At 37.3% G+C, this 27,340-nt stretch overlaps 3 protein-coding genes across 9 annotated transcripts; 2 read left to right on the top strand and 1 right to left on the bottom strand.

The window, feature by feature from the left end:
- Positions 1-28: 28 nt before the first annotated feature.
- On the top strand, positions 29-6,508 carry LOC113668650 (sorbitol dehydrogenase). 2 transcript variants are annotated; one of them, XM_027184588.2, is made up of 9 exons: positions 29-150; positions 231-264; positions 887-1,051; positions 1,251-1,410; positions 2,834-2,952; positions 3,260-3,325; positions 4,037-4,212; positions 4,803-4,924; positions 5,325-6,508. In XM_027184588.2, the coding sequence occupies exons 1-9, from the start codon at positions 94-96 to the stop codon at positions 5,491-5,493; spliced, it is 1,068 nt and encodes a 355-aa protein (XP_027040389.2). In that variant the 5' UTR covers positions 29-93; the 3' UTR covers positions 5,494-6,508. The 2 variants fall into 2 exon arrangements, with proteins under 2 accessions (XP_027040389.2, XP_027040390.2); XM_027184589.2 differs by lacking the exon at positions 231-264 and having other exon boundaries at positions 41-150.
- Positions 6,509-7,129: 621 nt separating this feature from the next.
- On the top strand, positions 7,130-10,665 carry LOC113668681 (proteasome assembly chaperone 1). Its single transcript, XM_089213916.1, has 4 exons — positions 7,130-7,593; positions 8,204-8,402; positions 9,088-9,224; positions 9,940-10,665. Exons 1-4 carry the CDS (start codon positions 7,162-7,164, stop codon positions 10,015-10,017), a joined length of 846 nt encoding a protein of 281 aa, XP_089070042.1. The 5' UTR covers positions 7,130-7,161; the 3' UTR covers positions 10,018-10,665.
- A 165-nt stretch (positions 10,666-10,830) lies between these two features.
- On the bottom strand, positions 10,831-24,959 carry LOC113668671 (uncharacterized). 6 transcript variants are annotated; one of them, XR_016188960.1, is made up of 8 exons: positions 22,582-22,783; positions 17,994-18,062; positions 17,196-17,266; positions 15,415-15,670; positions 15,156-15,283; positions 14,920-14,987; positions 12,587-12,694; positions 11,089-11,227 (listed from the first exon to the last, which is right to left on the bottom strand). XR_016188960.1 is itself a non-coding variant. In XM_089213919.1 (7 exons), the coding sequence occupies exons 3-7, from the start codon at positions 17,232-17,234 to the stop codon at positions 11,065-11,067; spliced, it is 654 nt and encodes a 217-aa protein (XP_089070045.1). In that variant the 5' UTR covers positions 17,235-17,266; positions 17,994-18,062; positions 24,682-24,959; the 3' UTR covers positions 10,831-11,064. The 6 variants fall into 6 exon arrangements, 5 of the variants coding, with proteins under 5 accessions (XP_089070045.1, XP_089070044.1, XP_027040423.2 ...); XM_089213919.1 differs by lacking the exons at positions 12,587-12,694; positions 22,582-22,783 and adding an exon at positions 24,682-24,959 and having other exon boundaries at positions 10,831-11,227; XM_089213918.1 differs by lacking the exons at positions 12,587-12,694; positions 22,582-22,783 and adding an exon at positions 24,474-24,616 and having other exon boundaries at positions 10,831-11,227.
- Between the last annotated feature and the right edge of the window lie 2,381 nt (positions 24,960-27,340).

The raw sequence follows: 27,340 nt of genomic DNA, 5'->3' as shown, positions 1-27,340 counted from the left end.
TGAGGTTGAGTTTGGACTAGAGTCCAGCCTCCTGTGGGTTGAGACGCAGATTAGATCATTTCCTCTCAAGTTTTTGCTACAAAGGTTGGAACAATGGTTACTAAAGGCAATCTTTCCGCTGTGCTTCGTAAAGTTGACGATCTTAGCTTGGTAAGAAAGCATGCTATTATAATTCCTCTGGCATTCTAAATCTAAGATCTCGAAACAAATTGTTCGTTCTCCTTTCACAGGAAGAACGCCCTATCCCTCAACCTGGCAAGGGCGGTAGGTGTCTCTAAACTTTTCACTTTGTCTCCTCGATTTTTCCTTTCTTGAAGCAATTTCTTGCGTGAAACAACGCACTCGTAGCTGCTTATTGATTTTCCTCTTGAATTACCTTAACATTCTCTCCATAATTACATTATTATTGGAATATAACGCTGGATGATCTACAAAAAATAACCAATACGAGGATCAGTCATGTGACGTTGTGAGTCACGCAAAAACAGGCAAAACAACTCGAACATTTAAGACGACAAGGCGAGGTTAGATTTGTCCATGATATTCTCTTCAACTGGTCTCGTAGTTTAAAATACATTTTTCAAGGCTAAATTTCAGAATACCCCGCAACTCTGGTCCGCCTCACTTACATGTGTCGGGAAGCTTTGAAGATCGAGGCATAACACAATAGACGCTATTCTTATTCAAAATTCAATGACATGTAAATGAGTTGCGGGGTATTCTGAAGTTGCTCCTTTTTCAAATTATACTTCAGTGCTTAAAATTGATTTTTTTCCGCAAATTACATGTTAGAAATTTTGAAATACTTTTTTCGGACAAACTATAGAGGTGCGAATTCAAATTACATGTTAGAAATTTTGAAATACTTTTTTTGGACAAACTATAGAGGTGCAAATTCAGATGCATGCAGTTGGGATCTGTGGTTCAGATGTGCATTACTGGAAGAAGGGAAGAATTGGAGATTTTATCCTCACAGCACCCATGGTCCTTGGACATGAATCAAGTGGAGTGGTATCTGCTGTTGGTGAAGGGGTGACACATCTTAAAGTTGGTTAGTGTGATGAGTTCTCCAAGGGACAAGATAGTTGAGAAATTTTATTCTAATTACAGTGCAGCCAATTCAGTCCATGTCATCAAGTATCAGCCCCATTTGGTTATGTTTTTTTAAAAGAGTTTCTTATTAGCATATAGATGCTTGATATGTCAGTACCTACGCAGAATAATTTAATTTTGTTGCATCACTGTGTTAGGTGATAGAGTAGCTATTGAACCTGGTGCTGGTTGTCGTCAGTGCTCATTCTGTAAGGAAGGACGGTATAATTTATGTCCAGACATGAAATTTGCAGCAACTCCTCCCATTGATGGTTCACTCTGCAGATATTATGTTCATGCTGCTGACTTTTGTTTCAAGTAAGTTCATTTGGTGCAGACATGTTGCAAATGAAAAAAATATGTGTGTGTATTCAAGACTAAGGTGCACAGCAGCTACAGCTTTGTCATAGTTACAATGGCATGGCTGGGGGAACAAGGTTTATTACCATTTCTTCTGAATGGAAGTCAACACACTGAAGTTGACACCTAGCGTTTTTTCAAATTGTTTTCTGATGGTTCAGTAATACCCATTTTTACTCCTTAGAGATATTGAGAGTGGTGGACCCTGCAAGAGACCAGAACATTATTACCTTAGCTATTACTGTAACCAAGACTTGTCAATCCTAAGTTTAGTGCACTTACAATTTAGTCTTGGTGTTTCCCATTTCTTAGCAACATTCCAGATATATCAAGTCCAAGGGGCCAGTACAGTTTTTTTTGTTTTTTTCAGGATAAATTTTTACAAAAAAATTTACTTATAATTCTAGATCTCAAAATTAGGAAACCTTAGGAGGATGCTTAACCCTTTTACTCCCACAAGTGACCAAGACAGAATTTCTCCTTACAATATCAATACAATATCAAGCATGTAGGTGATGAGAATAGAGAAGAATATCAATCATGGGATTATTAGTTGATCCAATACCAAATTCTCTGAACTAACATCATAAGAATTGTATGGCAGATAGTAAGGAGAATTGCTAATAAGATCTTGGGAGTGAAAGGCTTAATGCACAAATCAAGTATCAACATGATGTCTTATATTTACTAATGTTCATCAAAATTAAGAAGAAGGAGATCTAGTCAAAGTAAATCTTTGATTACTATCAGTAACGAGTTATTATTATCCAACTGTTTTGGATGATAAACAGCCCTCCGGGTTTATCAAAATACGGCACAACTTGTAAAAATACTCAGCAATACTACACACCAAAATGTATATTTAGATATATATATGTTAATTAAAATCGAACAAACTATGGAAAAGTTTCTATTGAGTATAATGGAGCAGAAGTATCAAATAATTTACCAATTGATTTAAAGGAATCAACATTTTATCTCAAATTCAATAAAACTTTAAAAACCTGTATTCAGCATAAATTATCAAAAATGGGACCCAGAAATTAATTAATAAAGATAAAAATAAAAATGATTCATTTATTAATTAATAAAGATATTTGTAATGACCATTGATTTTTTCTTTTTGCATATAATTTTATTACTTTAAAATTATTTATATTCCATCTGGATGTCTGATGTCATATAAATTTTGAATTATGCTATAGAAAGGGAGATCTTTGTGATAGCTTTAGTGAGCTTGCCTAAGTTCTCCTGGCTTTGTTAAGTTAGAATAATTAACAACATGATGTCTTATACTGTGATGGGCAAATAAAATATGCACCACTGCAAAAACTACATTTCAGTGATGTTATTGTGACAGTTGTGAAATTTGTCTGTTTAGACTTCCAGACCATGTTTCATTTGAGGAAGGAGCTCTTCTAGAGCCTCTGTCTGTTGCTGTACATGCATGTCACAGAGCAGGTATCTCCATTGGAAGCAATGTACTTGTTTGTGGAGCAGGTGAGAATATTATAAACTAGTATGTTGTGAAAGTAGTGTGAACATCATAAATTGATTTTCTTATCATAGATTTTAGTACTGGTAGTCCTTTGTTTGAAGTATTGTACTGTGGAACATCATATAGAAAAATAAAGAATGGGTTCATGTGAATCGTGTCGATGTTTGAATGAATTTAAGCCAAATATTTCCTTTTTGAAGTTAATGGTTATGTATCCAGTATGATAAGGAAATACAGGTATTTATCAAACTAAAAACTGGTCTAAAATTATTTTTGACCATTTTGATTTCATTATTCTAATCATTACAGGTCCCATTGGTTTAGTTAATCTCTTGACTGCTAAAGCATGTGGTGCAAGCAAAGTGGCTATCACAGGTGTGCACTGTTCTTAGATATTTATAATGCTCTTTAACCCTCTATAATCAATTCAAAATCAAGTTTACAAGTGATGAGAACAAAGAAAAATGTTACTTTGATGATTATCAGTTGATCCAATACTAAGTTCTCCGAATTGAAATCATTAGAATTTTGCTACAGAAAATAAGGAGAGTTACCATTGAGATCTTGAGAGTGAAAGGGTTATAACTCTAATTTATTTCCACCAGTAAGAAATTCTCAAGTATGAAACTATCACACTAGCCATATTGCAAGATTTGAAAGAGTAACCAAACAAAAATTGTTCAAACTTAAAGGTGATTTCTTCCTAAGGGAGCAAGGTTTAATCTCTTTGCACTTTGTTATGATCCAAAGCTGTTATTATACTATGATAACTGCATAAAGTTATTAAACCTGCCTGACTATTTTCCTTTTGGAACCCTCCCTCTTTAAGACTTGGTGAAACTACTACTGAGCTACTAACTATCTTTTTACAACTTGTACTCAGTTAAAGGGACAGTGTAAAGTTATTTAAAATTAGAGAAACACAGTAGGTTGAAGGCATCAATTGCCTCAGTAAGAAAACGTCAATGGTTCTCCTTTCCTAATGTAACATTTCAGATTTCATTAGTTATCTTTCTGATAAACAAAGATGTAGAATACAGGTATTTAAATATAAACTGAATATCATATTGCTTGTGTTTCATATAGATATTGATGAGGGTCGACTGAACAAAGCCAAAGAACTTGGTGCTGACTATATCTTCAAAATAGACCCCAGCAAAGACAGCCGTGATATAGCCAAGGAAATTGAAAACAGCCTGGGTGCTGCGGATCAAACCATTGAATGTACTGGAGCTGAGTCAAGCTTCCATACAGCAATTTATGTATGTTTTATTCAACACCTGAACTGGGATACTTTGATAATGTAGAAAGTGCAGGTTGGGTAGTTTCAGGACTGGACAAGTTGAATGGTTTATAACAGTAGTTTTAGTCCTTGTCCCTATCCTGTTAACCCTTTACACCCTTACATTAGTAATCATTTTCTCTCTACTGTTGTCTTTACTTTTCCTATAGTACAGATGAGGAGAATTTGTCTGACAATCAGGAGCTTCTATAATTGGTGATCATTTCCTTTATTCTCACAACCTTTATAGTTGATTTAAAGTTGATACTGTAAGGAGACATTAGAAACCAGTCACTCTTAAATGTATAAGGGTTAAGCTTCCCTATTTCTTTTCATGCCCTCTGTCATACCCTTGTGGGTGTTTGTGGTTATATCTGCATTACAATCTTTTGCCCTAGTCCACTCCCAATTCCATTTTCAATCCAATGCAGTTTCTTACTTGTCCATCTCCACATTTATCTCCATGTCCAATTTTTATGGCAGCCTCAAGCAAGCCATCATGTTTTCTGTGTTAATATAATGAGTTACCACCCTGTGAGCACAAATACAATTTTAATTTTTAATCTACAGGCAACAAAGTCAGGAGGAACACTTGTGGTTGTTGGAATGGGAAAGCCAGTTGTTCAATTTCCTATTGTTGATGCATTGGTTAGAGAAGTGGATATAAGGGGAATATTCAGATACACTAACTGGTTTGTTAAAAAAAAAAAAAAAAAAAAGAGATTTAAATGATACATTCCTCTCACTTTTTCTTCCCTCACTAAAAGTTCTCTTCACTCATCCTCTCTTTCCAACTGAACCTTCATGCTATGCTCACCCTACCCTGCCCTTCCACTGGTCACTTCTTGTCTTCCCTTCCTACCCTCGCTTGGTTTTGTTTGTATCTATTTGTCTACCCTCTTTGCAATTGCCCCTACCATTTCCATTTCGTTTCTCCTTCTCAATCTTCACAACCAACTTTTTCTCCCTTTTTGTTCCACTACATACTATGTCATTTGGATATCACACACCACCTATAAATTCTCTTTAGTTAGCTTCTGATCTTTTCCTAACTATTATAATTGCATTTTATTTAATTATTTTATAAAACAGTTATCCTGCTGCCCTTGCATTGGTTGCTTCTGGGAAAGTAGATGCCAAACCACTGATAACACATCACTTCAAACTGGAGCAATCACTTGATGCTTTTGAGACTTCAAGAACTGGTGCTGGAGGAGCTATAAAAGTTATGATTCACTGCAATGAGGGATATCAGATTTAATGAAGAAACCTAATATATGCCAAACTGTTGTCTCAAATATGCATAAAGGTTGTTTTCTTGATCTAACACCAACTTCTTGCAACTAATTTATATGGAAGGTAATTTAGTGTTAACAACTGGGTTGAAAATGTAAATTAGCCACTGTAAAGGGTAAAAAAGCTGACGTTTCGAGCGTTAGCCCTTCATCAGAGCGATTGTAATTGATTGTAATCGCTCTGACGAAGGGCTAACGCTTGAAACATCAGCTTTTTTACCCTTTACGGTGGCTAATTTACGTTTTCAACCCAGTTGTTAACACTAAATTACCTGCTCTACTCTCCCACTGATGCAGCACCACAGTTTCTTTAGAAACTTACCCCTTTATTAATTTATATGGAGATGTGTAGCTACTGGAGGGGAGAATTAACAGTCAGATCTTGGGAGTTAAAGGGGGAAACATTGGAAAACTCATGCAGAAAGTACAATAGTGAGTTTTAAGAAATGCATTCAGGGGCTTAGCCAGCTTTTTGACTTGTTGTAAGCCTGTTATGAAAGAAAGCTCAATTTTTGTTTCAACTTTTATCATATTATGAGTTAATATTATAAAAGTCAAGCAGGGAGAAAAAATTGTAGGCCAGGGGCTACAGGCCTACAGGCCTACAGGCCTACAGGCTGACTATGCCACTGACATCTTTATGCCTAATATATCATCAGCACAAGTGGTGACTGAAGTATGAATATTTTTAATTTCAAGAAAGTAGTACTGACTTGATTGATTCAGGGGTCCAAGTTTTAGTTTATCATAGTCTTACAGGTGAAGTAAGCTTATTTAAAACAAAATACAGTGAATTGAAATTAATAGACTAAAAGCTACCACTGATAAAAATTTCAAAAAACATCACCCCCTGCAAAATTTGAACTTTAAGGAGAAATGTGGCGATAAAAAAAATATTAGCAACACAAGAGAAAATAAAAGCCTGTATGTATTTTTCTTTTTGTCAGTTTTTTTATAACTCAAATAAAACTTTGACAAAAACTGGTATGTCTATTTGTATGGTAAAAGGTAGGGTTAGCTGAAGAGCCCACTGATCCATTTAATCAAAGCTTTTTGGAGTTTCCATGGCAGGAAACACGTTTTCCCCAGCATTTCTATCAGATTTCTTTGACAGTTGTTTGGCACCCGTTGAGTTGAGGGAGGGAGGTGCTCTTCTTTAGAATGGCTAAATGAGGTGTGCTTGATGCTTGAGGTATTAATTTTTAAACAAACTTTACTATTTCTGTCCTTAACAGGCTTCTTTCCCAGATTAGGAGCCATGAAAAGGATGTGAACTTTGGCAATTTTCGGGCTAAATGTGCATAGCTAAGAATATTCTAAAATCTAATTATATGCATTCAGTCTGAATAACCGTGACACTATACTATAGTTGACTCCACGTGGCCAACATGCCAAAAAATCTCTTATTTGCTGTTAAACGTTCTTGTTGGGAAAGATACAAACTACAGCTATTGAAATCATGGAAGAAAAACAAGCTTGATCATAATAATTTTTCCCCTCCTATATGCTCTTTGTATTGGACTGTACTTAGATCTGTAACGCAAGGCATTTATTTATATCCATTCATGTCAACCTCGTTTTGATGAATACCACGCTTTGAACGCTGAAGTCCTGGGTACTTGTAAAGAATCAAGATGGCGGCTGCATTTGGTGTTTGGGAGGTAAAGTTTCCTTCTTCTCGTGCGGTTTACGATGAAGAAGACGAAGAAGACGAGGAGTTATCTACCTCGGAGAATGAGTTGAAAATTTCTGAGTTTCATTGGATATCCCGGAATATCAATCAAAAGCCCTCTCCAACTCACTGCTCCTTACTCGTTCTCGCGATCGGAGAAGTTGGGACGACATTTGTAGAAGCTCACTATCTGTCAGCGGGGAGTGAAATCGTTGCCTGTATTTCAACAAATAAGAGAAATGAAATAGATTTTGAAAATTTGTGTTCTCCGTCAAAATCAGACGAGACGAGCCGCTTATATCGTTTGAAAACGCCACACGATAATGACTCAGCAGTTCTTTGTCAATGCCCAACACCAGTGTCACAGGAAAAAGCATTCCAATGGACTGAAAAGGTAGACATGCATACAATTAAAAAGATACGGAGTATTGAAAATTGTAAGCTCCGTTCAAACGGTCATGATATGGTGGTCGACGATAGTTTCAACTTTCATTTATTATTATAGACTAGCATATTTGCGTTCAAACGCTTCATGATAGTTGATGATTATTGACTAAATTACGCGGTGAAATCACCTATTTGTAAACAAATATGTCATGCCCTGAGGTCAGCAACTTTAGTGGCTTTTGAAATTTTTTAGTCAAGAGGTTGTAATTGCTCCACACTTTCTCTTTACATTTCCTATGATGCTGACAAGGAAAAAAATTTTTGCAGTAGTATTCATTATCTAATGATAGCCTTATCTGCCGATTGCCGGCCAAAAATCCAGGCGGTGATTGCTGCTTTTTCATTGGCAAATATCACCAGCAGTGGGTGCATAGTGACAACCTTGGTATGCTTGTCAGATATGTACCAAGTAGAGGTCTTGCTCAACATAGCTCTCTCAGTAGCTCAATGGTATAGCATCAGAGAAAGAATTTAAAGGTCTGAGGTTTGTTTCCTGTTTAGGGACTCAAATTATTTTTGTGTGTATCCCACTCTCATCTTTCTTTATGATTTTTCAGTTGTTTGAATTTCTAAAGCCATCCAAAGTTGTCATCTTATCATCAGCACCAGCCTGTGAATATCACACTGACACACCTGAAAATCTCAAGTCTGACTTTGTGAAAGTTTTAAAGACAGATTCCTGGCTGGAAAAGTTGTCACAGAAAGAGTGCTCTTTGTTGGAAACTCCCAATGTCATCAGTGGAGTTGCAGCTTCAGGTGAGAAATAATGATGTGATTACAGTGAAACTCCCCTCACTCAAAATAAGTTAATAACTTGAACAAGATTTGATTTCCTTTAAACCATTTTTTCTGTCAATTACTATTCTTAGTTAACTTGCATGCCCACTGACTTAAACCATGTTTTCTTTCCCTGGGGAGTTTAAGTCAGAGAAGTCAGAGTGGCTCTTCTATAGTCGCCACCATTTTTATCACCATGTCTAGGACAAAAAATTTTAACTTGCCATGAAAGTCAGAAATTTGGTGATCTGTGTCTGTTGGTCGTGTAGCAAGCTGTAACATTTTGATTACCCAGTGCATATAGCCTCAAGTTAACCTTTTGACCCTTAAGAGTGACTAGAATCTTATTCCTCCTCACAATATCATCCCTGAATCTTATAATCAGGTCAGAAGAAAAAAGGAAATGATAACCAACTAAAGAAGCTTTTGATAGTTAAATGCATTCTCCTTGTCAGCACCTTAGGATATGTATAGAGAAATGTATGGAACCCTTGAATGTATGTTTTGATGATTTTGATATTAAAGAGGTATTAGAAAACTTAATTCTGTTTTATTGATGATAAAATAGTAGTTTAAACTAGTCATTAATGTGCATATTTATTCATTTCTGTAGATGATATATTTATTTAGATAATTAATTGCTTTTTATCTCTTTTTGGTGCAGTTTTGCAGTATTGTCAGATCCACAATTTAGCTGCAGCTTTATTTGTATGCTTCATGGAGTCATCTCATGTGGATTCACAATCTGTTGAAACCTTCAAATTCCTCCTCAAAAGTCCTCCCTTAAACTCACTTCACCAGGTAATAAGTAGTTAAGTGCATTTTGCTAATAACTTTTCAAGTTCAACAGTGAGAGGGAAAAAGAGAGACCACCACCTTGTGCCCTCCCCTATCCTTAACCCTTTCCCCCTTCCCCTAGACTTATCCTCTTGCCCCTTTCCCCTATCTTTGTCCCCTTCCCCCCTCCCCAGATTTATCCCCTTACCACCTTCCCTATCCTTAATCTTTCCCCCTTCCCCCTCCCCAAGACTTATCCCCTTCCCCCTCCCCTAGACTTATCCCCCTCCCCCTCCCCTAGACTTATCCCCTTCCCCCCTCCCCTTCCCTTGTGGGGTGATTACACACCTTAAGATGTGTCAGAGCAGAAGCATGACTGCTTGAGAAAAAGTGGTAAGCATTGAAAGCTAGATAGAGAACAGCTCTGAAGGGATTTTCATTTTTTTATAGATCATTATTTCACGAATTTTGTTTAACTTATCTTAAATAAGGCTTTTTATTTAAATTTGAGTATATGGGTCAAAAGTTCAGAAAAAATTTCAAATAATCGGGAAATCAGTATAAGGAATGTTTGGGGGAAATGATAAGAATGATGAAGTTGCTAGGAAACTGTGCCAGCTCTATATCCCAAGGGGTGATACCGGCTTGCTGCAATGACAATATCCCTACTTGGATTGAAACCTTAAAACACGAAATAATATGATAACTAGTTTCCTTTTTTCTGTTTCCCTAATGGCAGGCATCCGCTGAACAAGTAACAAAAGTACTGAAGTCACTAAGATCTGGAAAATTGATAGAGATGAACATGTACATGTAGGAGAATTTCGCTTGGGAAAGGAAAAATTAAGTTATCGAGTACAGATGTGAACTGAACTGAGCTTTATCCCACCTCGAGTAGAGAAAACGAAATAGAGTTGTTAATGATATACACTTAGTAAACTACCGCTTTAGATGGACACTGCGCGTCTTACCATTCATGGGTGAACAATGCGAGACGAAAAAGAAATACAAATGTCTGGAAAAATTGTAAAGTTTTCCATTGGACAAATTCTGGTACAGGTATTTTGGCACATTTTTTTTCACATTCCATTCTCGATGGTAACACTTCTCTCCTACATGATTGACTACTGGTTAAAATATAATGAGGCCGGGAGTAAATTTACTGATTGGCAAAAAATCCCTCCTAAGAGAAGTTGACAACTACCGAACGAACTGACAGATCGAAACTGACCAATCACAGTTTACAAACGCTACTGGGCTCTAACGGCAGATAAAATCATGGCAAAATGACGAAATTACTCTATGCGAATAAGACTCGTCACACTTGATTGACACATACTATAACTCCTCACTGGACTCTGATGATCAGTTGCTACTGGCAGCTGTTCTCTTCAGGACTCATCTCACGCGGACTATTGTAAGACTTGACTTTTTATATGAGCTAATTAAATTCAAAGAACAAACATACATCTATTATGTGAATTTTGGGTCTTATCGACTACCATAGTCAGTGTACAGCTTGCATTATACTTCAAACATTGTAGGTGGTTACACTTGTAGTAAAACTGTCAGAACTACTTCTAAATAATACCTTTCATAAATCGAATCGAACTCTCCAAAACGTACTCGCTTTCATCAACAACAACCGAATTTTAATGACACACACAAAATCAAAGAGGGTTGAAATATTCAACCGAACTTATCACCGGTGGTGAGAAATCATATCACATATCTAAAAATGATTCTTACAATAGCATTACTCTCAATGTTGTGTTTGCTTAGATCAAAAGTTATAACTGTAAGTGTGTAACACATCCAGCAGTCTTTTGGAATTACTTCAACTCGGCTTCAGTTTTTAACAGGGTTACAAGGTCCCTCCGCCAAGACAAGCGCAACTTTCCACGGTGCGGACGCTGAAGTTTTTTCCCCCAGCAGTGATGAAAGAATGCGCCTTGGAGCGTTTAGTAATGCACCTCATTGTGCTGTAACCAATAAGATTGTTCCAAATTCCTTTTGGCTTATTAATCCTAGAGAAAGAAAAAATAAACGATTGATTTGTGGACAATTCCTTAAACATTTATATTTATTTAGGCGCTAATTAAATGTTTGGACCTTGAGAGTGGTTGCTTACTTCGAGGTGGGTACTTGTTTAACTTTCAAAACGTGAAGATGTACCATAGACAGATAATTTAGAGATTTTTTTGCCAGTATTATATGCAAATAATCAATACTACTCATGTGCACTCCAGTGTTTTTTTCTTCGGGGGGAGGAGGCGGTGTGGGCGCTTCAGTATTCGAGGCTGGGGCGCCCATCAAGTTTTCCTACTTACCTGTATATATAGATTTAGCCAACCGAGCCTAAAAGCGGAGCTCGCATTTTTTTTCCCGCACGTCTCAAGGGCACAACGCCTTACCCCAGCCAGGACTAGAACCCGGGTCGTCCGACTCGGAGCCCAGTGTATTGACCACTGGACTACTGAACAAAACCGTGGAGTTGGCGTGCCCGCGGTACAGTTGACGACGCATGTTAAAAGTAGCACCTTGTACGGTCGTACATCCAAATTTTTTCGGCTTGATAGGTTACTACTATTTTGTATAATTATGGGGCTGCGCTCTGCGAGCTCCGCTATTACATTGGGGAAGGTGGGCGCCATATTCAAGTATGGGTATATTGAAAGATTTCAGTATTCATTTCTGAATATCTTGAATAATTCCGTGGATACAATATCTGTTCTTAAAACCTTGACCTCGAGATTCGGATTTCAATCCTGGCCATAATGGTCACGGCTATGCTCGTTTTCAGTTAAAAACTGCTCACAAACTAACGCCCTTCTGGGCTGTTCATATCTATAAGCCGTATAGCATAAAAAATTTTGCTAGAGTTTTTGCAGATTGGCGATTTTACCATCTTAGGCCGCAATCAGTATGGTTTGATCAAATTTTCTTCAAGAGATTTTTGAAATATTAACCACAAGAGAAGCTTAACTTCTACATACAAATCCATACACAACCCACAATTCTTCTAATCGCTCTGACGAAGGGCTAACGCTCGAAACGTCAGCTTTTTTACTCTTTACGGTGGCTAATTTACGTTTTCAACCCAGTTGTTAACACTAAATTACCTGCTTAACTTCTGTTGTTGCGTTTTGTGTATGAGATGATTGGCGCACGACTTGCGCGTTAAAATAAAATAGCGCGGCACAGTTTGCAGAAAAGTTAAACATCGAAAAGGTTATATACTGTTGAAAAGTCAATAAAATTCACATTGACTATCGCCCTTTTAAATACTGTCATTCATCTTAACCATGAGCTAAATCGAGCAGACTGATATGGCTAAGAAAATTCTGTGTCTCGAGCATCAAGGCAGATAAATGGGCACAACAAACCGGAATTTAACTAGTTCTGCGTTGAATTTCACGTTAAAACATGTTGCGAAATGTTTTTAAATAGAGAAGATCTGCCTTGTTGTCCCATTAGCGTCCTCTGGTTTGTTTCTAGATAGAAAAAAAATACACTATTTAACAGCCTACAACAACAACCAAAAAGCATCATGGGATTATTATCACAGAGGTCAAACGGCGGGCATGCGCAAAGACTTCAATTTTCTATTTCCTTCACAAAAATTTCCAGGGAAAACATCATAAACTACCTCTAGCACGCAAAACATGTAAAACAAAAGAGGTACATTCAAAGAAATCTGTAAAGGAAACAAATTTCGGGAATTTAAAAACTTGAGACCTTTCTAACACAAAGCTCAGTATGATCAATAAACGAGTAGTAAAAAGTACTACAGTTTTAATAAGCTGTGATTCACTTTTTTGTTTGGTTGTTTAAAACTACTGTGAGACAACTTTGCTTTGAAAGCCTGGATGTTCGCCACCATCTTACATGGGAAGACGTTTGACCGTTGTGATGGTATCACTCGATTGATTGATTGATTAAATAATCGATATTTATTATATAAACACCACTGAAATACCAATAGATCTTTCGCGCGAAAACATGTCTTCACACGTGAAGATAACATCTTATCAGGAACAGTATTACTTCTGACATCAGAAGAGCTAAGCAAAAGTGTTTTCAAAACAAGATCAACGATGCTAAAAATAGCCGAAATTACTGGAATATTCTTAATTCTGCCACTAGGCCGGACAATGTCCAGAAATCAATAATAGGCCCTTTAAAGCGATCTGACAAAAGCGTAATAGTTAATGACCAGGAAAAGGCTAATGTCATGAACACGTTCTTTGCCAACATAGGAGAGCAACTGGCAAATGATATTCATGGAACAACAAGTCCAATAACAGGTACAATAAGTCCCATAATGACAAAGAACATTGCAGATATATATCTTTCATTTAAAGAGGTAGACACAAAATTAGACAAGTTGAAAAGTAATAAATCACCTGGTATTGACAACATCCCATCACGACTAACAAAGCTTGCCCAGCCAGCATTAATTCAGCCCCTCTACTACTTATTCAAGTATTCTATGGAAACGACGTATTTTAGCACGTGAAAGACAGCACGCTTAACTCCAGTATTTAATCATGATGATGAGTCAGACATAAGTAACTACAGGCCTATTTCTTATCTCTGTACGCATAGTAAGATATTGGAATCCTGTGTGACTGACACGGTAAAGAGCCATGTTATCAGTGAAAATTTGATTACAGACAGACAGTGGGCATACCACGCAGGGCATTCAACAGAGCTACTTTTAATTCATCTCGTAGAAATATGGCGAAAAGCAATTGATGAAAACTTGGTCGTAAGAGCAGCTTTCGTAAATTCCAGAAAAGCGTTCGATTGCGTTTCACATCCACTCCTATTACACAAGCTACAGTATCAGTTTGGAATGACTGGAAACATCTTGTCATGGGTAACTGATTACCTCACAGAGAGTAAGCAGTTCACTATTGTTAACGGGAAGACTTCGGATACTGAAGTCGTCAGGTACGGAGTACCACAGGGGTCGGTTCTGGGGCCACTCCTTTTTGCCCTATGTACCAGTGACATGCCTTCATCAATTAAGAGAGGTACAGTCTACATCTATGCAGACAACACAACCGTTTACGTCATCGGTAAATCTATTGATGAAGTTACAGCAAGTCTTAACCTTGCCTTGTCTGAACTGTATGCATGGTGCATTGCCAATTCCTTAATTCCTCATCCAACTAAATGCGAAGCAATGCTCTTTCACAGAGGATCTTTCCATGGCCCCATAAACTCTCTTAACATTGGTAAAAAACGTCGTTAAGTGGATTAATAGTACAAGACCTCTGTAACACGACTACACAAGCCTCTGGCTTTAAATATTTATCGTGTTTGAATAAAGTTTTATTTTATTGTTGTTGTTGTTATTATTATTATTATTATTATTATTATTATTATTATTATTATTATTTGCACATTCGACATGGTATGGTCACGCCTAAAAATCGCGCCTTTCGATATTGAAGTGAAATGATTTGGTATTTCATTGGTGTTCATATTATAGATAGCATGTTACATGGCCGTGAGGAGACTGTCCACTCGGGAAACATTTTTTAACAATCGACAAAATAATCATCCGTGCAAATATCGCGGGTTATTTGTACTCGTTTCGCGTGTTATTTGTACTATTTTTAGTGACGCTGGATAATAAATTTAATTTTGGATAATCCCTAGAAATTTAATTTTGGATAATAAACAGTAATAATGGTTGGTTGGTAAACACCTTTGGTTGCCTGTGGGAAGTTTCTTGAGGCATCGAGAGTTACCAATGCATTTTCCAACGTCTATGATCTATAATATCAAGATATTATTTAATCACTTCACCAAATTCCACGACATCAACAGCGCACTGCTCCTCTTTCAGTGTGGTAAAAAGGCAACGGCTTTGTTTTTCTTTGTTAGTCCTTGATTAAAAGTTGTCAGGAAAATTTTATAAATGAAAATCAGGGGAATGTTTACCTTGGTTCGCATTGCCTTGTTTCCATGGGAGTCAGTGTACTGTTCTGGAAATCCCTCGTAACGTGACACTCGGTAGCATGAAGGCTCCACACATGCACAGTCCACAATAATTACGAGGCATCTATCTCCTAGAGTACAGAAAACATAGACGTTTTAAGAGCGATCTTCAGAAACGCATCTTCCACTACTGCTTTATAATTACTCAGAAAAAAAATTTTAAAAAAAACCTTATGCGGGTAAGGTATTTTACGAATCTTACCGTTTGCTGAAGAAATGCTTTTTGTTTTCTTGTCAAATGACTGGCATTTAGTGTTTCCATGGCATTGTCCACTACAAATTCCAACGTCAATCGTGACCTCAAACTTAGTTCCGTTGTAATACTTAACCAGGCGTGGGAGCCGCTGACATCCGTTACTTGCCGACTGACAGCTCTCTATGATCTCCTTCTCAATAATGACCGGTGCCATGGCGTAATTGCGATGCTCGGTCAGTTCATAAGGGAGGCATGTATTGTTCTAAGAGATTAAATCAGGAATTAAAAGAAGAGTAATGAACACTCGGTAACTATTACTAACAAAAATTTACAATTCTTTTTATCATGACCATCAAGAATCCTGTTGCGTGATAGTTGTAGGGGGTAAAGTCTGCATCCACTTCGGCGCATAGAGAGCAAATAGGTTAATAATCGTATTGTTTTACTATGCACTGACCACTCCTTCGAATCTTACTGACTAGTTTATCACTGAATTATACTTCAGGGTTCCTCAAAGAGAATCCGATCTATTCCGCACTTAATTGCAAACCTCCATAATTTTCCAAAAAGCTCAATGGGAGCCTTATAGCGACCCGAACTATGAGACAGCTTGATATTGATAAAGAGGTAAAGAAATATCTAAGGCTTTCATACGAAGCTTAGGACTCATTTAAAAGTAATCAAATTTCATTCTGTAGATTCATTGACGTCTCGTTCGATTACTTGGTGGATATTTTTCTTACTCCTGGCTCAGCTTCGGAAAATAGCTTTAAACGAAGGTTTCCATAGTCGACGCATCGAGTTCAAAGCCGCGTTTTCTAGAATTTTCGGAAATAGAGTTTCAGAGTAACTCAATTCCACGAAAAAAAAATCTGATTTCAGCTCCGATTGATTGGCTCACATTTTTCACGTGACTACAAAAATTTGAGCGGGAAAATAAGACGCGAGCCGCCCAGTAGTTTTTCATCGATATACTAGAGATTTTACACCTTGCAGCATATTTCTTTAAGGAAAAAATTACCTTTCCTCATTAATCGCCGAGGGTAAGTCAAAGACTACTTCAAATGCGATTTCTCTGAGTGATTAATGATAATGTAGAGTTTTATGCAAAGGTAGTGGAACGTTTTGAAACGCGGGGGGTTGGGGGGGCTTATCTTTCACCCAGCCATGCGCATTCCCTACTCAAGTTTTCCAAAATGCCCTTTGCGTTGTTCGTTGGCACAAGCAAACCTCTTTGGAAGATTAACAGCCTCGAGTGTGTCCGTAAGTGTAATCGGTTTATGATTTAATTTCATTTTTTCCAGCACAGTCTAAAGTCCTTCTGCCTAATATTAGACTGTGTCCCACAGACAAAGTTAAATAAGATCTAAATTTCCCATTTCTTAGTTAATTTAATTGTTCATGTTTTTCCTTCAGCTGCATCTTACGCTGGAGTAAAACCGTAAGAACGTAAGCCCTAATATACGCTCAGTTTTTTTCAAGAGATATCAAGAACAAGTTTAATATATGAACTTTAATATATCAAGAACAAGTTGAATTTTTCAAGTAATCTTCTTTTCAAACAATTGGGTCCTGGTTGCCAGACCTCGCAAACAACCAACTGCGTCTTTAAAATAATATGCTACAAGACAAGCTTTATCAATAAATGGGGACCTGACTTGAGATGTTCTAAGTAAACGAAATAACAGAGGACTCTTCCCCAAATTTTTCTTTAAGTAAAAAAAATGAGTGGTGATTATCCCGTGAGACTTTTCTAAGCTCGCAATATCAAAAGTAAGTCCCTTTACCGTGGTGTTATCCTTTGCACATTCTCCAACGTCCACCATAACTTGTTCCAAGGCCCCCTCTTGCGAACCCCCTAAAGAGAAGATAAAACAAGTATAACTCAGGAATCGTTACGTTATCCATACTAATGATATGCTGATATCGATAATAATACAGGAATTGACTCACTATCCCATGGGATGTTTCGGTGCTACAGCAAGCAAACAACTAAACAAATCTTGCAAACAAACATAAAAAGGTAGCAAATTGAAACTGTTCGAGGGGGTAGGTTATACAGTTTATGTTTCTAGAGCGTAGCTAAGAGGTTTGACTGGGAGAAACCGAGGAAAGTCCTCCACCTTTCTTATGACGTTCATTAAGCTAGTGAGGCACCTTCTTGAAAGATCGTTATAATTATTTCTTATGAACGAGGCGGTCCTCTAGTTAAGTTAAACATCATGTTCTCTTGTCAAGTCGATAATAGTCACTAATGGTAATTATGATGTCAGTAAACAACCCAAATGGCATTAAGAAATGAAAATTTATGACGATAGTGTTAACAAGTCCACGCATTTATGTCTTTCAAACTAGAACATGTAAACCGTTAACCCATTTGTTGTGATTGATTGTACTAATGAGTACGCTGATAAGTTAATTTTCATCCTCTACTGAAATAAATTGGTTTGCACAGAATCTGTAATTTGAAATAGAGTTTGTTCAGAACCGTTAATTGAGGCAAGTGGACATAAATAGTCGACTAACAACACGACTAGGTTCATTCAGCAATATAGTACATATCAGGTCCTCTGTAGCTTATTTACGTCGGTATGCGACCAGCTCGAAATTCTGTTTGCGATAGCAGGTGTTCCTGTTTACTTGCACTGCTTCCACTGAAAGTCAAAAGAGAGAACAGGCAGTTAAGACTACATGTGGCTACTGATATAGCACAATTTTTTTATAGCACTGAAAAGAACCAGGGGTTGTATGATAATGCCAGGACGAAGTGTTGCAGAAGATTTGTCTCGCATGTAAAACAGAAAACCTGCCGCATCCCACATACTGAGAGCCCTGTTCCATAAGAGCAAGGTGATTGAAAAATATGGTAAATAATTTACGCTCAACCACTGATTAGATGGTAAAAAATTATCATATTAATAATAACAGAAATAATAATAATGATTATGATAGCAAAAGTAATAGTATTAATAACTTATGAGGGCTAGCTCAAGAACCTTACTTTTCCTCTGTCGGTCTATCCCAAGGCTTCAATAATGATTAAACCGGCCAGCCTTCCTTTAATTTTGATTTGCCTGTTAATTATAAATCATTTCCCTTTTCATTGCAATTCCATTTTTGTGAGACTTTGTTTCATACAACGAGGCACTCCGCTTTGTAGAATATTCCGCCATTCCGCCATTCCGCCATTCCGCCATTCCACCATTCCGCCATTCCACCATTCCACCATTCCACCATTCCGCCATTCCGCCATTCCTCCATTCCGCCATTCCGCCATTCCGCCATTCCTCCATTCCTCCATTCCTCCATTCCTCCATTCCTCCATTCCTCCATTCCTCCATTCCTCCATTCCTCCATTCCTCCATTCCTCCATTCCTCCATTCCTCCATTCCTCCATTCCTCCATTCCTCCATTCCTCCATTCCTCCATTCCACCATTCCACCATTCTTCTTTTCCACCTCTCCACCATTCTATCATTCCATCGAATGGCGTCACCCTGTTGAACTTAACGTATCATATTTCGGACCTTGTTCGCTTCGCAAAGTTAGCGGCTCTTCTGAACAGTTGTTGCTGATTGAAATGGTAAGATGATCTATTTTCAAATGAATAAAATTCTTCTTTAAAGTTTCCACGATGTACAGATCAAACCTATTTACATTTTCTGCAAGGAAAAGGTCTCTTTTTCAATTACGTGCCGGAGACACCACTGTGAAATTATTTTGAGATGTTTATCATCTATTGTAGTGTCAGAACTGGTTAGAACTGAAAAAAAATTATATCTTCGGATCTACTGGGAATAATTCGCTGATTCAAACGGTAAAATGCTCTTTCTTTGAAGAAAAAAAAATTCCTCTGAATTTTCATGATGTGCTGATCACTTCTTTCAAAACATTTCTGCAAGGTAAAGCTTTCTTTTTTCTCGCGCCATTCTAAAATGATTGTGAGATGTTTATAGTCTTCTGTAGTTCGAGACAAAAAATAAGTAGCACCGAAAAACTGTGTGATCATCTGCTAATATTCCGTGTAAAATTCGAAGCGATTTGAAGAAATCGTCTCTAAGCGTTGAACGACAGAAGATGTTCCGAAACAAACAAAAACCAAGAGCGAGGAACATCGGGTAAAGCTCGGCACACTTCGTTGTGAACGAAGAGGTCGTTCGTATTCTATTGTTACACTCATTCACCCAACACGACAGCGTTATGGCTTCGCCTCCGTAGGAGGCAGTAGCCACAAGAATAACACAAAATGTGATGAAAGCAGATATTCAAGGACCTTAGAAAAGAAGAAATAGCTCGTGTAACAATTTAAAACTAAATGTTAGCAAACTGACTAACTCCTTGAAAAGCTACTATGAAGATTCCGAGACACATGCAAGCTTCCATGGTTTTGGCAGGAGATCGTGTATACAGTTTCTAAAAGTTCGACCCCTCAAGACCTAGAAAAATTTGTATGTTATAATATGGTCTAATTTTCGTTGTCTATCCGTCAATTCCATGATTGAAAAAAGATGCTCGACTCGAAAAGTTCAAGGTCATGATCCGAAACGTGCAGTAAAACATAGTCGATCTGTTATCAATCCAATATAATTTTCTCTGTCAATTTGTAAACAACTTAACTAAATAGGGATAAGAATCTATAACCGACGAAACGGCAGATTGGGATTAAAAAAAAGGTCCTTTTCTAATGCTCTCAAAGGGAACTCTTTTACCGTCTGTCAAACTGGAAACATTGCAAAATGTTGCAAATCAACTGAAGCGCTTGTGTCGTAAAAAGATCCACTAGCCGTAGAAAGATCCACTAGCCGACAATTGGATTCATATTTCCAGTAGCTATTTAACTTGAAGTGACAGATTAATTATATTCCTTCGTTCGATATCTTAATCTTTTTAAACTCTCTTTGGCACAGCTCTATACGTATCAAATGTGGATGCTTGTGAAATGGCTGTTGTTTGTTGCCCGCAGAGAGAGACACTTGGGGAATATGCCATTCGACTAACTTGGTAGAATTTCAGGCCCTTGGCTTTCCGCTGAGGTAATTAATCAGAAATTCCTTGCTGACTAACCTTTGAACTCGTTTTAGGAGATATAAACAGTTGCAGAATGAAGAGAAGTAAGAGCGCTTTTGAGTTCAAGTTTTATAGGAATACATAATGGGATAAAGTTGTGATGAGGGAGAAGTCCATTTTCCCAAAAGCATGCCTTCAAACTTTCATCACAATGGGCGTATCCCCATTCCAGATGGATATCTAATCTCCATTGTCTCTGGGCTGATTGTCCTAAATGTGATTAAGGTCTCCTTATCGTTAGACTTTTTCGGCGAAGGATGATGAAATAACAATTCCTAGATTTCCAACGCAACACTGATATTGGATCTGCGTGCCCGATGTATCTTTACTCAATCAGTAAATCAAGACTGACTTAATCTAAGTGATGGTTTTTCAAAAGGACAGTTCTTAACCTTATTAATGACACGAAGCCTTCAAACATGCTAACTAAGATACGATTAACTTTCATCTATTCATGGTACTAACTAGTGATTTTCAACTCTTTGAGGAGTCATTACCGTGATCCAAGACCCTGTTGTCTAATCCTTAGAAGAGGTGGTTCTCGGAAATAACACATATAACAGCCACCCAAATGTTGCTATTCATTATACTTTAAGCTGTATGAAACAAAAAACTTGGATTGCACGTTTTGTGGTTCTGAACGGGAAACTAGTTATATAAAGAACATTCTTTTCAAGTTACAATTAATTCGTACATGAACCAAAACGAATGAATTAACCATCAGAAGAGAAACCAGATATACTCAAGCATTAAAAAACAATGAATGACTTTTAGAAAAACAAAAAAGTTTTTAACAACTTTTTGAAAACGCATGTACTTTCGCACAAATTTGATAAACAACTCGATCCACTTTTTCATGAAATCCAGGCGTTTGAGAAAGGAATAACGAGTTTGTTTGGGAATACATCCCTGGAGGAAAACCAACTGCAGTCAACCGTAAATTATCGTGAAAAGCCTCAACTTATTCCGAGAACTTGGTTAATATCAGATAACATGAATTCAAAACTTAATTGTGCCTTGGAAACTAATTCAGAAATAAGCGGTCGTAACTTGAAAGACAGTTTGCTAACCAGAATCCAAAATGAACTTCTTCAGAGTTTTAGTCTTAGGTGAGGTAGTGAGAAGTTTTCCCACGTAGATCTTGTCCAAAATTATCCCAACAATTTCACATAATTGGCCTATAAGTAACAAATGACTCGAGGAATGTAACGAATTCGTTGAGCTGCCTCAAAGGAACCTTTGATTGAAAACTTCAATGACAAGTGAGGAGCGAGTCACTGAAAATGAAACTGACCAGTTTAAACTAATTTTTATCATTACCAGGAAACATGTAGGCTGGCCTAAAATGAAACCAGTACTTTGCAGCCAACGTGGAACTTCTGTAATACTCTGTCTCAACGCTGCTAGACTAGTTAACTAACTTAGAACTGCCGCTACTTACTTATTTTTTGAGCTCATGAGTAAGGGTGGTTCCTTGCCTTTTCACCCTTAAACTCGTTGACGATAATGAGAGCGGTCAATTAAAAGCGTTATTTGGTTCATTGTTTGGATACAGTTAGTAGATTTTGGATCTTAGTCTACACGCTTTTATCACTGCTTAGCGTGTCCGGCTCAAAATCCGCATTTAGTTTCCTTGATCTCACAAAGAATTCATAGAACAATGCACTAATTACTCTTTATTAATCCATTAACGACTTAAAAGAAGTGATAGAACTTCAGAGAGTGAGCTCCTAGCCTTGAAAATTACAGGTGGCACAAGAACATATCAAGTGAGACCCGACATAGCATCTCTCTGTCGTACTGACACGAAAAATCTTTTCATATTCTCACTCAGATTATCGTTTTGTGATGAGGATGATGTTGAACCACCGCCAGAAGTCCATCAAATTTCCAGAAGTACCTTATGATTACTTTACACACAGTATAAAACTCTTAAATAGTAATATTTCGTTTACAATTTCTAACTCAAATGAAGCATACAGCAAATCAAGATTCAAACTGCCTCAACAGATCAAAGCAGAACTCTCGACCGGCAATAAGTAAGTAATGTATACCGTAACTGAATTAAAACGTGAAATATAGCTGTGATGAAAAACAACGTACTCACCGTTAAAAAGAAAGCAATGAGCAACCAAACAAAGCAAATAAACGATAATCTGCATTTTAAACAGCAGGAGTGGCTCTTTTCAGCAACCCACAGTTATCTTTTAAGTTCAACACTTCCTTAGAGCGCTTTACGAGTGAGTGACTTAAAACCAAACGCAAAGTATTTATTACAGCCTCTTAGGTAAATAAGAATATGGCAGGAGACTAATAAGAACTCGAATTATAGCCTATTAAGAAGGTGATGTAAGATTTCCAGATCAATTACGGACGGAATTGATTGATTAATACGAATTAAAATCTCTTTCTCGCACACTGAAGCTGAAACTCCGCCCATGACCTATTGAATGAACATAAAGTAGCACAGAAAGTAATATGTAGTAAACAGATTTGCAAACTAAGAAATATTGAAATTAAATACTAAGTAAAAGTAATTGATGATTGTGAATGGATACTTGAATTGATTTGATTTATGTCTTAAGGCAGATTCCGTTCGTGATTCAGTCCAGCCTTCAAGCACAAAGACACATCAAAAACGATCGATCGCTAGGAGCATAATAACCAATTAGGCTGCGTCGTACATAAACGAAGAGTTGTAAACTTTCCAGTTTGTGGGTTGTTTATTGACTTGTCAAAGCTGACAGTTCTTTCTCGAGATTTTTCAAGTATCGGGTTATTTAAGTGCCTATGACACGAATTTTTGTTTGCGTATTTTTTTTTGCGTAAATATTTAGCTTATCATATGTACCAATTAATTCTGATAGAAGAAAAATTTAAAAAAACTTAAAAGTCGGTTTTTTCGGGCCTTAAAGTGCTCTTATTTTGTGTTAAAAGAGTCCCGTGGACAGGAGTAATGAATCAGTGGGTGATGATGTAGAAAACTGTGAAAACTCTCAGTTGACATCTCTCTCATCTTAGTTGTAACTTCATATCAGTCAGCGTTTAAATACTCTTGAAATAGTATCCGATACCGATGTCCGAGGAGTCTACCTGCCTTCAGCAAGCTCTACCGAGAGTTGTTATACACCGTACTCAGGCAGTAAAGAAGAGATGGAAGTCGTAAGTACGATTCAGCCCTACGAAGAAGAACCGCGTGCATCAAACAAAAATTTTCAGTCGACGAAGAGTGACAAAGACGGTTTCTCGCCCGCGGTGGTCAGGTCAAGATTAGAACAAAAAGAATCCCGTTACTAACTGTTTAGTTTGTTGCGTTTATGTTTTGTTTTCTACGACGAAAATTATGTTAAGAATGGGTAGCTGTGTTACGTTTTATGTTCATTTTAGTCCTTCGCACTAAGTGCGGCGAAGGTTCCCCTTGGTCAGTGCTCTGGAGTTTCGTTGCTGTAGAGTAATTCCCTAGAAAACCTAAAGCTAACTTTTGACGAAAGAATCAGCTGTATCATGAGGCATGATGATTTTTCGCCGAGAAGTTTACAGTTATCTGATTCAAGTTAATCTCAAATAGGGATTTTGATAAAGAAAAACTTCCTTAGTTTAAGCGCAGCATTGCCATATGACCCATTTCGCTCAATGGCAAATAATAGACACCAGTATTGTAAATACATTTGTATTCCGGATTCGACACAGGCTGTGAGCCAATGTGAGTTTCCTACTTCCGATTAGACTGCGTCTTAAAATCCTCATCAATCTTATATCGTATCTTAGAATACTATCAAAGCAATCAGACAATTATCTTGTTCTCGTACAGCGTTATAAGCCTGGCCTCGCCAATACTTGTCTTTCAATGTGATTATATAGCATTCCGTTATAACGCCTCATTCGCCTATTTCCCGTACCTCTCTTAGATTAATATTTGTTCCTGAGAAACCGAGCTCGAAGTATATTAGGCTAGCCTTGAATTTTCTACTTCTAGATATAAAAAACAGTGCAACTCACAAAGCAATCCGCTGATACTGAAATGAACTGAGTGCGAACACAAATAGGTAGACCAAGATTATCCCATCAAATTTCCTATCATTGATTTACTAGCTTCTTCTCAACCAACACACATGTTCTGTTTTGTGATACATCTCAAGTAACCAAGGATTACCGACTTTAGAAAATGAAATAAGATTCATAGAATATTCGAGTACTAATTACTTACCAGGTGAAGAAAAACATAAAAAAGCGACATCTTTAAGCGAGATGGAACACAATCGGACATATGAGAAGCCAGACAGGAAAAATACATTTGTATTCTGGATTCGACACAGCCCGAACGTAAACAAGAATAACAATTTAAAACACCCAGTGCTTCTGAGAGGTTTCGGGGTTCGATAAATTTACGTCAAAATTTCCTGAGTATTTGAAAAAAATTCGTCAATCGTCAAGCAATAAAAAAAGTAAACTTAGTCATCCGTATGTTCTTACAATGTGCCATGTGGGTCTTTTTGCTGAGGCAAAGATTCCTCAGTGAATATTTACTTGTATCCTCTAGACGCACAAATTTGTGTAGTATCGAGATGGAGTTGGCAGCTCTTATCAAATTCATTTGAGTAATAGCTGAGTATTTGAACTGTAAACAGCAGTAGTTGGAAGAATGAATCTCAACAAAAATACAACGAAGGATCGAAGATTCAAAACACGCCCACGTGCATACCAAATATAGCTCTAATCCTTAGTGAACAACGCACGAGTGAAATTGGTGATAGCTCACAATTCTTCCTGGCTTTACACTTTTGCTCTCCAATTATTGATCGAGGAACGAACGCGCTTACCTCTTCAGACATCCAGGATATACTTATTGATATGTCTGCTGAAAAGGAAAGCTTCTGTAGCAATTAAATCGCCTTAGTTCTTCTTATTACGCTGTAGCGGAATTAGCTTAAGAGATGCGGAACACAAATCTGCGAGCGAGCGGAAAGTGGAAAAAATTAATATTCATATAAATCTATGCGTCTTTCCTTCCAAATTTCGTAATTTTTCATAAATAACTGAGAACAGATTACAGTGCGACTATAACTTGCTTTTGGAAAATAGATTTCTTCCCTTCAGAAAGAAAGCTATTACGGTTGTTGACAATCGCTGAGACAAGGACTTGCACAGTAAACTTGACTTTAACAGGCGTTTTAATCTACGGTCTTGGCACGACCAGGTAAAACAAATTCTCACTAACATACTAACCAAAATAAAGTCGTTGTGATAAAGTACTGTGTTTGTTGTGATTAAGTGCTACAATGGCTTTTTGTGACCAAGCACAAGCTTATTGTGACCAAAGAAAGCTTCACAACACAGTTCTATTTAAGCCTATTGCAAGGGTGATATTATGAATTATCAAAGTGCAGTTTCCAGGTTTAATTAGAATTTTTCAATAGCATAAGTACAGTTAACTTAATAGCTAAAATCTTCTTGTAACAGCTTATTACATAAACATTAATAGATTCTACTCATGAAACGTGCAGTCCGATAGATTGGGCAACAAATATTCTTGTCGCAATGAATGAAAGGCGGAGAACTGAAAGGTAGATTGTTACATAATGTAAGGGAGGGTAAGAAATGCGTTCTGATGGAGTTCGTCGAATGCAATATTACCGGAAGTCTGCTCGTAATTCTTCTCTATGGGAAATCTAGTCGTAAAAATAGTTGTTCTTAGACCTCGTTCTTTCACAGTTCGCTACAAGCGCATAGCAAAGTCGATCTCAAACCTCGTTCTTGTAGCTGAAAAGCTAGAAAGCCCGCCGCAGGCACGCTCTAAAGAAAAGGGGCATACACATGTCATATGTCTCCTTCTAACGAATTATTTTCAGTCATAAGGTAAGAGCAATGCTACATAGAATAGCACTTACTTGTTTGTTTAAAAAACTTCTCTGAACGGAGACAACTGGAAGGAACACTCCCCAAATCATTCTTAACAGCGTAAACGATTATGACTTGAAAGCATAATTATTGTACAAAGCTTTTAATCCCTGTTGTTAATTTTTTCCTGTAAAAACGCTCGAATTTTATTATGTTCTCAGTTATTTACAAAAAAATTATGCAATTTAGCACAAAACCGAAGAGTTAATTTGACCCCATGTGGAAATAGGTCGTGGTAAGTTGAGCAAAGTGCGAAATTCCTTCTGTTTTTAACAAACAAGTACTACTCTTGCCTCCAGGATGATGTGTTCCTGTATGGCATCAGAAAAGAAGATTCTTGCCTATCATCCATTGTTTTTCGAACAACTTGAAAGTATTAAAAATACTCGATAATTAGTCCAAAATTTAAAAACTTTTCCAGTGTCTTAGAGCGCGCAGCTTGGCATGAAACCAAAAGGGGAAATTAACCTTGTTACTAGGTTCTGGACAATTGAATCAATCGTGGAAGCTTAGCAGGTAACTGAAAATCTAATTAGTTGAGAGAAGTGTTGAATTCTTCAACGAAATGAAAAGCAACTATAACTACCCTTGTTCCCAGGGCAGGGTAACTCCGCATTTTGAAGAAAAATAATCTCTCCTAATAATTTATCATTTCGTGAACAACTCCGGAGAAATAGAAATACTGGGAAATTATTCCGAACCTTAAGATCTTTTTCATTAAAGTATAGGGTGAAAGTGAAAGTGGACGTGATTCAATTTAGAATATTTTTCCTCCTTCTAAACGCACTAGGACTAGAAAGTTGCGAAGACCAAGGAAAAAGAGAACAGCATCGTACTCTCTGATTTAATGAACTGCGAAACCATCAACCTTCAAGGAAGGCCTACCTTAAAGCATAGAAGTTTTTCACCACTCAACTCCGAACGACAAACGAACCCATTTTACACGTGCGAAAAAGCTGTAATTTTTT

The sequence above is a fragment of the Pocillopora damicornis genome, chromosome 8, assembly GCF_964200805.1.
Source record: "Pocillopora damicornis chromosome 8, jaPocDami1.2, whole genome shotgun sequence".
NCBI classification, from domain to species: Eukaryota; Metazoa; Cnidaria; class Anthozoa; order Scleractinia; family Pocilloporidae; genus Pocillopora; species Pocillopora damicornis.
Note: the sequence above shows the minus strand (reverse complement) of the source record. Positions and strands in the feature narration are given on the sequence as shown.